We start from the raw sequence: 12,298 nt of genomic DNA, 5'->3' as shown, positions 1-12,298 counted from the left end.
TCAGGCTCAGTTTTAGTACGAGATGACCACCAAGTTCCCTCTGACTCTAACATCATATGCCTAAGAACACAATTAGTCTCAGAAGTCATTTAGCCAAAGGCATTCTTCTCAGGGCCTGCTCAGCCCAGATCCAGAGCTGAGAAACCAGACCCTTGCACATGAGGACCAAGGGCATGTGTAGACCAAGGAGCTTTGCCAGCTGGGTTCACTTCAATGGAGAGCCGGCTCTGACACAATGGGAAGAGTCTTAGACAAAGTAAAGAAACCCCGCTTAAGTCCTGGCTTTGTTTCTTCATCTAGTAAATAAGATTTGAGGAGATGATCAAGGTCCCTTATAGCCCTGAGGCTACAAGATTCTACTTCTAATTCTAATTTGTGTTTTTTTCCAACACCACCAAGCAATTAACTCAATTCTGACACTATCTGCCTGGAGATAGCATCAGACCCTCTAGGTTAGGGCTTAGATCTACAAGACTGGCCCCATCACACACACTTCAGATGCCAATCACAAGTCCAGGTTGCCACCTGTGCTTCTGACCAACAGGCTATAGACCGCAAGTTCCAAAGACCCCCTCTTTGGGTTCAATTAATTTCCTAGAGCACCTCACAGAACTCAGAGAAACACTTTAGTTACTGGACGGCTGTTTTATTATAAAATGCTACAACTCAGGAACAGCCGGATGGAAGAGATGCACAGGGCAAGGTAGGTGAGGGCAAGGACTATAAGCGTCTACGCTCTCCTGGGCTCCTCTCATCTCCACAAGCTCACCAACCTGGAAGCACACCAAGTTTACTTCAAGAGTTTTTATAGAGCTTTAACAGCAGCCTCCCAGCCCTCCCTCCTCCCCTACGCAGAGGCCAGGGGGTGGGGCTGAAAGGTCCAACCCTCTTAATCGCTCTCAGGTGACAGCCCATCCTGCTGTGTCTAGAGGTACCATCCTAAGTCATCTCATAAACATACATTCAAAAGGATATTCTGGATAATCAAAAAAGCATGCCAACAGGATAACTACATTAAATCTCAGAGAAAAACTCAAAATCATGTAACTATATTGTTTCCCCGAAAATAAGACCTAGCCAGACAATCAGCTCAAATGTGTCTTTTGGAGCAAAAATTAATATATTATAAAATTAATAAAATTATTATAAAAATTAATAAAATATAAAATTTATATTATATTATATTATATTATATTATATTATATTATATTATACTGGGTCTTATAGTAAAATAAGACCAAGTATTATATTATATTATTTTACTATAAGACCGGTTCATATAATATAATATAATATAATATAATATAATATAATATAATACCTGGTCTTATTTTACTATAAGACCCAGTATAATATAATGTAATATAATATAATACAATACAATATAATATAATACCGGGTCTTATATTAATTTTTGCTCCAAAAGATGCATTCGAGCTGATTGTCTGGCTAGGTCTTTATTTCGGGGAAACACAGTACCTATAGATGGACTGGCTAGAGATAAACCAACTGGTGAATCTTCCAAAACTCTTCCAAAAGAAAGTGTCACACTCTACCCTTATAAAGGTAATGGTTTCTTTCCTTTATATTTCTCTTCTTCCTCACCTAAGTTGGATAGCTAAATGGCTCAGCCCCACATATGCCCTGTGTCCCAAGAGAACCCCCTGCCAAGCCTACTGCTCCCTATTCCTCCCCCCAACCCCAGGGCCTGGGGCACTCCCCAATACTGCTTCCTCAAAACCACCTGCCCATGACATACAAGCATCAGCATCCAGGGCTCGAGAGCAAGAGGAGAGAGGGGATCTGAAAGGAAAATTCTGGAGCAGTTAGGAACTTTGTCCCATCTGAGAGCTTTGAATGGTTAGTATTTGCTTAAAAACAAAATAATATATTTTTAGCACTTACTACGTGCCAAATACTGTGTCATGCATTTTTAATCTCCCATCCAAGTACTAACCAGGCCATGCTTTAGCTTCTGAAATTAGACAAGATCAGGCACGTTCAAGGTAATATGGCCCATAGGCAATGCATATTTCATCAGGAAACAATAATCCGTGAGACAACTCTGCCATATTTTCTTCATAATACAGATGAAGAAAGTGGCTTAGAGATTTTTTCCCCCTGTACAATAGGCACTTTATCAGCAAAGGAATGCAGTTATACATAGGGATGTGCAAACAAAATGGGGGTATGGGAGTCAGGGAGAGCTGGCGGCAGCTTAGAATCCTGGGGTGAGCAAAGACAAGAAGGTGGGGCCTTGGGATATCTTGAAGGGGTAAAAGAAAACCAGTTCCCCCGAGTTCAATTCGTTTGGCAAAAGGCTCCTCAAGGTGAGATGACGGGGCTCAGGAACTCGGTTTGCTTGGGTATCTGCCACCCTCTACCCATCCCTCCCTTACCAAAAAGTCCCTTGGGTGGATTCTATTTCCTTTCTGCTTCACAAAGAGAGCTGTGTCAATAACTGGCAGAGGAAAGCAGAGGAGAAATCTGGCCCAACTCCTCCATCAAGTTACCATTATAATGGGCAACCATCCCGAAAGCCACCTAGAATAAACAAAACCTCAGCTTTTCCCAGATATCTTTATCTTATGAGATTCCACACCAGAATACCAAAATAGTGCTTCTTTTCGTTAGGTGCCACTCAGGAGTTATTTTCTCCATAGGATATTTTCCTATTGTGAGCAGTTGTACTGTTGGCTGCCCACAGACACGAACAGATGAGTCATGGAAGAGGAAATGCAGGACCATAATCCCTTTTCTGAAAACCTGGGGGTCAGATGTGCTTCAGAGGTCAGATGTGCCTCATATTTCAAATTTCATGACTCTAGAAAAGTAATGAAATGCATTTAGCACACACTATGTAAAACTCCGAAATCAAACTCAGTAATATAACTGCAGCAGAACTTAGCAATGTTCACATTAAGTGAGATAAATATGTACTATAGAATCTCACATTGGTTCAGGTTAGGGTTTACCACCAATGGAGTATGCAAAAAAACTTTTGGTTTTCAGAGATTTTCAGATTTCAGAATTGTCCATAAAGGATTACAGACATGTGCAAATGGCTCAAATATTAGGAAAAATAGTGAACCTATTAATAATCAAAGACATACAAATTAAAACAATCAAAGTACCAATTTTCTCCTTACAAATTAACAAATACATTTTTCAGAGAAAAAGCCAACAGTGTGAAAAGTGAGTCCTTTGACCACTACTGTGAGAACATAAACTGGGACAACTTTCAGGTCACCAATACTGATGTCATCAATGCCTCAAAAACACAAATACCTTTGACCCCAAAAATGCCTTTTCAGGAACCCATTTCTGGGAAGTCATCGATATCTAGACAAAGCTTCACACTTAGATGTTCATTGAAACAGGGAGTTTTAAAATTCATTTGAAAATAATTAGCAATAACTGAAATCTCCTAAAATGGAGGCCCAATGAGTAAAAACGCAGTGAATCCATATAACAGAATATGATGCAGCCATTTTTTTTGAGTCTCGGGAAATGGAAAAAAAACCACAATGTATAACATTAGGTGAGAAACACAGGATAGAAAATTATATTTGCATCATGATCTTATCCAAGTAAAAAATATAGAGAGAAGACAGAATGAAATGAACTAACAGTGGTTGAAGGCCTTGGAATAATGAGATTAAGGGTGATTCTCTCCCCTTTCCCCCAAACTTTAAATCTGGTGGGGAATTTTCCAACATTACCAAAAGCCCTGTATTTCAGCTGAGGGAAAATGGCTCAAGCCCAAGCTCCAAGGAGTGCTTTCTCAAAATATTCTGTCTGTCTACTGACTATGTGGATATACAGCTGGGTAGCCACCTGGCCAAAGGAGAACCCAGAATTTAATAAAGCTTATCTTTAGCATCTAAATGAGGAGTCAGGAGGCTGCATGCAGCCCACACAGCCCAGAAGAGAGCACATCTCTTTCACCAGCCCCCGTACCTTTTCCACCTACTCCTTTATAGAAGGCAGTGCCCACTGTCTGGCAGAGAACTAATAAGCCCAAAGGTTGAGTAACCAGAGAATTTAAGGGCATAAATAAGCCAAGATGTGGAAAATCATCCCTTCTAGCGCTTGTGGTATCTAGTTTCCAATGCTGCTACTATGGTAAGAGAGAAATTTAATGAGATTCTCCTACTAGGCAGGAAGTAAAAGGCATAGCCACTGCCTACTGTGAAGTTATCCATCCTTCTTTTCTCTGCTTCCCACCCCCTAATAACCACATGCTTACATTTTTATAATGTCCTGAACTCCCTGTTTGAGAATCTCAACAACGCTGCTGGAGTTGATTTCTGTTCTATTTTCTCTCCAGGCAACAGTAGGTACAGTCAGAAGAGAATGAACTTTGGAATCAAGCTGGCTAGATTATCAAAGATAAAGATGTATCTACAGATAGATATAGATACATACACACACACACACACACACACACACACACACACACACGTCCTAGTAATTCTGCTTCTCTGATTAAATGCTGTCTGATGATATGTGATGTTGGGTCAAATGTTTAACCACTCTGGGCCTCAGTTGCCTCACTGAAAATAAGAACTTCCTAGGGTTATGAGAAATAAGTATTAAAATGCATATGAAGTGTCCAACTTGAAGCTTGGCACATCGCAGACACTCAACATTATTTCCCATTACTTTCTCCCAACTTTCCTAAAACATTCCCTACAAACCTTAACACTGTCTTAGATTCCAAGGGGAGACCCAATTGACTCGTCAGACACAGGCCTCAAGTCACACTGGCCAGTTATACTCTGTACCTTTTCCTTTTCAGATACCTCATTCTTCCAGTGTTCACTTTCATCAAAAAAGTTCCTGTGCAATTAGATGAGAACTTTCTTCATCACATTCGTGTCTTCAAGAGCTGGGTGTTACTCAGAGACCCACGGAAACACAAACTTACTCTAGGAATGGATTTCTTCAGCTGATGGCCGATTACATGCATCATGTGCTGAATTTTAAATAATTTTACTCCCAGATTAATCTCTTCAAATTCTAGAACAACTGACTCTAGCCCTTTAAGTACAGCCTCGAGTCCAATTTGAACCTGATTATGCACCTACCTGTTTCAGCAATGAAAGACCAGCTGAAAACCAAAATCTCCCATCCAATAATACATGTCACTAGTTACCATCTCCCCTGGGGGGAGACGGTTGAAGGAAATACAGGTCTGCTAATAAAGACTCAGGAGATATATTATCTGTCACATTTCCTTCCTAACATGTTTTGGCTTCTATGAAAAAGTGAAGGCCAAAGTGATAAGCCAGTTTAAAAACTGCAAGTGATTGGATTGGAATCCTCTCAGGAATGAAGAACAGTGTTATGTGTTTTCATGGAGGAGACAGTCACCGTTGGAAGGCTGCCAGTTGCTTGTAATTTGGACCTGAAGAGGAGCTGCTCAAGCTTAGAGGAGCTTGCTGACATGGATTCCAGGCCGTGGTAACCCCAGTTGGCCAAGAAAGTATCCCGTTATTATTATTTTTAAGCTAATGCAGTAAGGAGGCTATAAAAGGGGGAGAACAGTGGCAGGGAATCAATCCCTGGTTGTCTATGGTTATAAAAACAAGAGGGTGAGACAGGACTTTCTTAAAAGTTACATGTCCTCTTAGATTTCAATTAAAAACTCCTGCTCCAAGTTCATCACTGGGGACAATACTTCATCATCTCAGCTAGTGGCTTCCTGCTCCAACCACAGAAGGTTTCTGTGAAATCGACTCAAAGGAGGAAAAACAATGTAAGTTTACAAACGCGTCTTCTCTGTTTCCAAGCCTGATTTACACAGGATCTATGGGAAGAAATCTGAAATCCCCAACCTGTTACAAGAACTCATTAACCACTAACAAATGAAAACTTGGAAAGGAAATAAACTGGAACTCCCCAAGGTTTTAATACATAAAAAGGGGAGGAGGCGGCGACAGCGCACCAGGTCCCGTGTCACGATCTTCCGCTCGCGAGGCTTTTGAGGACAAGAGCGGCAGGAAAGGGGTTCGCTGGGCTCTAGGGTGCGGGGAGGAAGGGCACCCGACGACGTCAAGACCAGGCCTGTCCCTACACCCCAGACAGCTCTGAGGTGGGGGTGGGGGTAACAGGTCCTCAGAGGAGCATGCGAAAGGAGTGAAGGCGGGAGCCCTGCAGGCGGGAAGGGAGGGACCGGAGCCGTTGCCACGCGCCACGCTCAGCCCGGTCCCGGACAACCGAAAGTTCAGCGCCGGGATCCCGTGGCTGTGCCAGGCGAGAGCAGCTCCGGGAGCAGCAGGGCTGCTGTGCAGATCCCTTGCTTTCTCCTGCGCTCCTGGGCCCTGAAAGGGCACTCACCCGGGGCCACGAGCGGCGAACTCACGGCGCCTCCCACAAAGACAGCAGCGGCGACGACGGCAGACCCTGGGAGTCCCTGCGGAGCCATCGCGGCGTCCCTTCGCCCTCCTCCCCCGGGGCGTCGCGTCCCGGGCTCTGGCAGGCTGCGCAGCTCTGAGGCTGGCAGGCAGAGTGACAGAGCTCGGCCCCGCGCGCTACGAACCCCGCCCCGCCATATGGATCCTCCCCTCCAGTCCCACCCACTTCAGCTCCGCCCGGCATCTCCCCGCAAGCCCTAGACTCCGCCTGCATGGGCGCGGCCCCACCACGTGGCCCCGCCCTCGGACCCTCCCACCTCACTCTGTCCCCGCCTCTCTCCGTCAGGCTCTCAGCCCCGCTTCCTCTCCAAATCCGGAGGCCGCTTTAACCGCCCGGATTTTGGCCAAGACCCTGCCCCTAAGCCCCGCCCACAGCGACCGGGCACCACCTCTCCCCGCCCTCTTAGACCCCTCCCACTTCAGCCTGGCTCCTCCTCTTCTGTCCGCGGCCCCTCCCTTTCCCACACTGGTTTTACCCGCAACTGCCAGGATTGCGCGGGAGCCTTAGGCGACGGCAGAGTCGCCTCGGCTTGTCCTCTCTGGCTCTGGTACCCGACGAGCTTGAGAAGATGAAAACAGATTGAGGGCAGGAAGCTCTGGATGAAGATATGGACAGCACTGGAGTGAGCACGATTTCTTTTCTCTTTTGGCATCTTTATTCAGCTGGCATTCCCCTCGGTTACTGGTGCAGGAGGGGCACTGCGCTGGACATCAAATTCCAATGTTTGAAAAGTGAGAGAAGGCAAATCATTAAATTTCTTCCTATCTCTGCTTCCATCGAAGCGACTCCTATTTGGGGAAAAAAACGTCTATATACCTCCAGGAATAAATTGCTTTTTATAATAAAAAATAATAATAGGCATACATTGCATCTTGCAAATACTTCCACGAAGTAGCTCTTTAAGTGCCTAATCACTTATTATCTCCTTATATCATCACATTAGCTCCGTGAGGTGAGTGGTACCCCATTTCACAGGCCAGGGAGTAAACCCACGATGACCGGGTCACCCACCGTGATAAATTGGAATTAGCTCCTCTTTATTGTGTTGGCTCATTGCTGTGCCCTCTGTGCCTGGCTTAATGACAGCACACACTAAGAGGTCAGAAGTGGTTTTTGAAGTTGAATCACCATCACAGGCATTAATTGGACTCAGAGCCTTTGAGTAGTTCCCTCCATACAGCACTTGAGAGACTCCTGAAACAGGGTGGTCATGCCTCGAGCAAATGCCAAGAACACCAATAGGGCCAGGGTCTGGGGGCTAGAGGTGTTCACAGAATGTGGCTCTTCCTTGGCCTGACCAACAGCTTCCAATTTTCAATGGAGGACCACTTATCTTCTCCTTTGAGTACTCCATTCAGTCTACAAGACCCTTACAAACATTTGCACTGATGTGGGAATTGCCATTGGAAAGCTCCACCGCTACAGATGGCTGGACTGAAAGATGCAGCCTCTGCCCTTTGAAGCCAAAGGTAGGTGCTGTGTATCCTGTGCACAGTTCTGTACACATCCTGCAGTATGGGCGGTGAAGCAGTTTTATACTAACATAAAAACAGAAAATGACTGCAGAGGAAAGAGGTCGATGTAGGTTTCTAACTAAAGAAAGGAGAGAGTCTGGGGCCTAGAAATTACACTGTAAATTATAAGTTATAGCCAGGACCAGCTATGTAATTTGCAAAGCCCAGCATAAAATGAAAGTGCAGGGCCTTTTGTTCAAACATTATTAAGGATTTCAAGATGGCAGTAACAGAGCATTAAATCAATCATGGAGCCCTTCTAAGCATGGGGTCCTGAGCAACTGCACCTATAAAGCCAGCTCTGATTTGGGAACTTAAAATGTGGCAAATGCTTGGACCAAGAGATCTATTCAAAATGTAAAATAACATTTTAAAATGGAATGGTTTCACTCTTTCCTCACATATTGAACTTATTTAAAAAAACAGGGCAGTAGTTTGCAGTAGTTTCCAGCAGACTCTGCCCAGTCGACCCTCCTCTTACTTTAAATCTTCCTTCTATGTTAAAAAAAAAAAAAAGACAGCATCATTTTAAACAACATATTTTAATTGGGTGTCTGCATATGACTCTCCAGAAATAAAAATACAATCCAGTAACTAAAACTGGAGGAAACCTCAATAATCATCTACCAAGCCCCTTACTTTATAGATGAGAGATAGTTAAGTGACTTGCCTGATATTTCATACCTAGTATGAGTCAGGGTTGGAACCCAAGGTTCTGAAATTTCCATAACACTTAGCAGCTTGACACACTCTCAATGAATATCTTACTGTCACATAACCCCGTACGTGTATATGTGCATTTGCACATCTTGTTAAAGGGAGGGAGAAAAGGAGGAAGGAAGGAATGAAGGAAAGAAGGAAGGAAGGAAGGAAAGAAGGGAAAGGCTTAAATTATTTTCCAGGTGCTTACTGCTACAGATTTGTTTACACAATTTAAAAGCCCCACATACGCGTAACTAAACGCTATTGCTTATTGTTTTATTTTAAATGTCAAGATTCCAATCTAATGGAAGTTCTTTTCTATATGAGGAAGGGGATGTCGTATTTCTTCTGAGGAAATAAAAATTGACATCACAAGACTAAGTGATCTTCCCATTTTTTTGGAAATAGAATTAAAGGATAGTAGGTAGAAATTGTTGCAACGATAGCTCTCATTATTCATCCCTAGATTTAGTGTGAGCCTGTGGTGTTCCTTCATTAAATCCTCACAGTTTTCTTCTTTGGGAAGTACTGTTACTGATCCTCATCAAGCTGTGGAGACTAGGATTTGAGGGATTAAGGCATTCACCCAAATTATACAGCTGCTCTGCAGCACTGTCAGGACTCAAATCCAGGATCAGCTTTCTCCAGGACTGCACCTGAACTTTTGCTTGTACAGTTCTTATACAGCCCTGAAATGCAGGATACTAGGCCATCAGCAATCCTTCTCTAATATAAAGTCTTAGTCTGTCATTGCACGCTTAGCCTAGCCTTTTTTAATTCTGTCAACAATTGCTTGCTTACATGTTTCTTTTTCTCCAAAGGGAATAATTTATTTATTTATGGGAATGGGTTATAAATAAGAGTTCTGTATTTTACTGACTTTTTTGTTTGTTTCTCTCTAAGAATTTAATTATTCCCCTTAGTAGAAACCTTTCCTGTTTTCCTCTGTGTGGCTAAGGTGGTAATTTTCACCACCATCATTTAAATGTATAAGACTCAGTCTGGCTGGTATTTACTCTAACTTCGGAGGAAGTGAAAAAACTTCCTCCGAAGATCTCTGTAGAATTTCTTCTTTCTGTGATTTAGATGTAGTCATCTTTTCTTTTGAGATGTCATATCCGGAGACAAGCTTACAGTTCTTTAAGAAAAAGTGTGTTTGCAGGGCAATAAAATGATATTTTATGAAATCGAGGGTTATTTTGACCTGACAACAAGTATGTACTATGTTCTTAGTACGGGGCTGAGGGTAGAGAGTCACTGAACATTTAATAAAAGATTCTACCCTTGCTTACAGAAGCTTTTTAAACCTACCTAGGAGAAAGGAAACAACAGCCTAGTGAAATGGGACTGGTCTAAGGCTCAGGAGTCAGGGCGTCAAGTCTTGCCAATGCCTCCCTCTGTGACTTTTAGCAGCTTCTCTTCAGTCAGTCTTCTTCCCCATAAAATTCAGGGTGGGGAACAGGCTGATGTCCACAGGTCTCTATCCAGCCCTAAGAGTCCACACTGTAATGAGTAATAAATGATAAGGTTCATGGTGCCAAAGTCAGGGTAGGGCTTCTCAACACTATTGACATTGCAGGCCGGATAATTCGTTGTTGGGTGGCTGTTTTGTGCATTGTAGGATGTTTAGCAGCATCTTTGGCTTCTACCAACTACATGTCAGCAGCACCCTCTCCCCATCACCCCGGTTATGACAACACAAAATATCTCCAGATATTACCAAATGTCCCCTTGAGAGACAAAATTGACTCCAGTTGAGAACTACTAAGCTAGAGGGATTCCAAGAAGATGATAAGGATTGCAACCGGAGGCTCTGAGCAATGCTTCAGGAAGAAGGTGCAATTTGAGCTGAGTCTAAAAGAACTACAGGGATTAATGGAGAAGTGAAGGAAATGTACAAGTGTATGTACAGTGAAAGAATCTGCACGGTGCAGGCTGCACAGTGATGAGTGTGCATGAGGGAAAGAAGGAGAGAATGGATCAGCAGCAACTGTAGGTCACAGCTGAGCACAATAACCTCAGAGAAGCGAGAACTTCAAATGCCCAGCAATGATCACAAATGATCATAAATGATTCCATCACCCAACTGGATATTGTTAGGGATGTGAGAAAAATTTCCACTATTCAATTAGATATTTTTCTACATAAAGCAGGAAGCTGCAAATATGGAGAAGTCCTAACTTTGCTGATGCTTTCATTTGGGTTAGCAATGGTGTCCATAATCTCTACCTCTGTCCTGGACCAGAATGTTGGGGCTTGTTTCATGGGCACACATTCTTTTGAAAATTGCATGTAAGAGACTCAGACCATTAGCTGGCAGAGGCTCAAAATCGGGGATATGCATTCATATGGTTTTTGCCAGTAAAGAGTAAGAGAGAATTAGTGAGGAACCGCATGGTTTTGGCCCAATAAAACCCACAAATGCACATTTCAGAGGACAAATGTTACAAGATACAAGGTGGCTATCTTAGACAAGCTTCATTTTGACTGTAATTAACAGAAACCTAAACACTACGCTGTTTTCCTGAAAATAAGACCTAGCCGGACAATCAGCTCTAATGCATCTTTTGGAACAAAATTTAACATAAGACCCGGTATTATATTATATTATATTACATTACATTATAAAGACCAGGTCTTATAGTAAAATAAGACCAGGTCTTATATTAATTTTTGCTCCAAAACATGCATTAGAGCTGATTGTCCAGCTAGGTCTTATTTTGGGGGAAACACGGTAGCTCTATAAACAGTCATTTTATTTTAAGGATAAAGCACTCTCACGGATATATAAAGAGCCAGGCCTCAAGCCCTCAAGCAATTCAGAAATGGGAACAGTAAATAATAAATACAGGAAGTGAGGTGACTCTCTCTGTCTCTTTGGGCTGACACACTTTTCTCACTTCTACCTCTTAGGAAGTATACGCTTCTTCCCTTTCTCTCTCTGTCTCTCTGTCTTTCTCTCTCCCTCCCTCCCACCCTCCTTCTCTGTATGCCATCTTCTGGTTATTTATTGCTTATTCATCTTGGCCAGGGCCTTCCATGGCGCTCTCCACCCAGGTTCTGCTCAGTATGACCCCCTTAGATTGTCTGTGGCTCTGTTTTCTGTGTCTCAGGATAACGTGGCACTGCCCAGCCAGGGACCCTGAGTGTAGCTGTTCCTGCTAGACAGAGACATTGGGCACAGTCCTCACGCTGACTGGTAGGTTCTGTTTGGGAAACTGTCATAGAAGCCAACAGAATCAAGAGTTTTCTGAAGAGGTGATCATCAATGTCAAATGAGCAGAGCAGTCAGGTGAAATAAGGACTGAAAAGTTACCCAGTAAATCAGGCAACATGGAGGTAACTGAGGATCCTTGTGAAAGGACATTAAGGGGAGCAATAGAGGGGGAGGCCAGAGAGTAGTTGGTGAGGAACTGAAAATAGTCATAGAGAGTTCTCTTTGCAGAAGCTTGGCTGAGAGAGACGAAAGAGTAGCAGATGGGGTCTTCGGAGTCAAGAGAAGGCTTATGTGAAATGGAATTGTTTTTATGGGACAACTGGAAAAGAGGATGTGAAGAGGGGATAACTAATGTAGCAAGGTCCAGAGGAGACGCCTGATGGGATCAAGAGCATAGGAGTTGTTGACCTTGCACAAAAGGCAAACACTTCATGTTCTGAAATCG

At 43.3% G+C, this 12,298-nt stretch overlaps 1 protein-coding gene across 1 annotated transcript in view; it reads right to left on the bottom strand.

Moving 5' to 3' along the window:
- RELL1 (RELT like 1) overlaps positions 1-6,545 on the bottom strand; it is a 55,188-nt gene extending 48,643 nt beyond the window's left edge. Inside the window, exon 1 of the mRNA XM_019741950.3 lies at positions 6,343-6,545. Coding sequence (XP_019597509.1) covers positions 6,343-6,430 — 88 coding nt within the window. The 5' untranslated portion in view covers positions 6,431-6,545. The remainder of the gene's footprint in view (positions 1-6,342) is intronic.
- Between the last annotated feature and the right edge of the window lie 5,753 nt (positions 6,546-12,298).

The sequence above is a fragment of the Rhinolophus sinicus genome, chromosome 1 (genome assembly GCF_057876585.1).
Source record: "Rhinolophus sinicus isolate RSI-liver-muscle chromosome 1, RSI-T2T, whole genome shotgun sequence".
NCBI classification, from domain to species: domain Eukaryota; kingdom Metazoa; phylum Chordata; class Mammalia; order Chiroptera; family Rhinolophidae; genus Rhinolophus; species Rhinolophus sinicus.
This window is presented reverse-complemented; position numbering and strand designations above follow the sequence as displayed.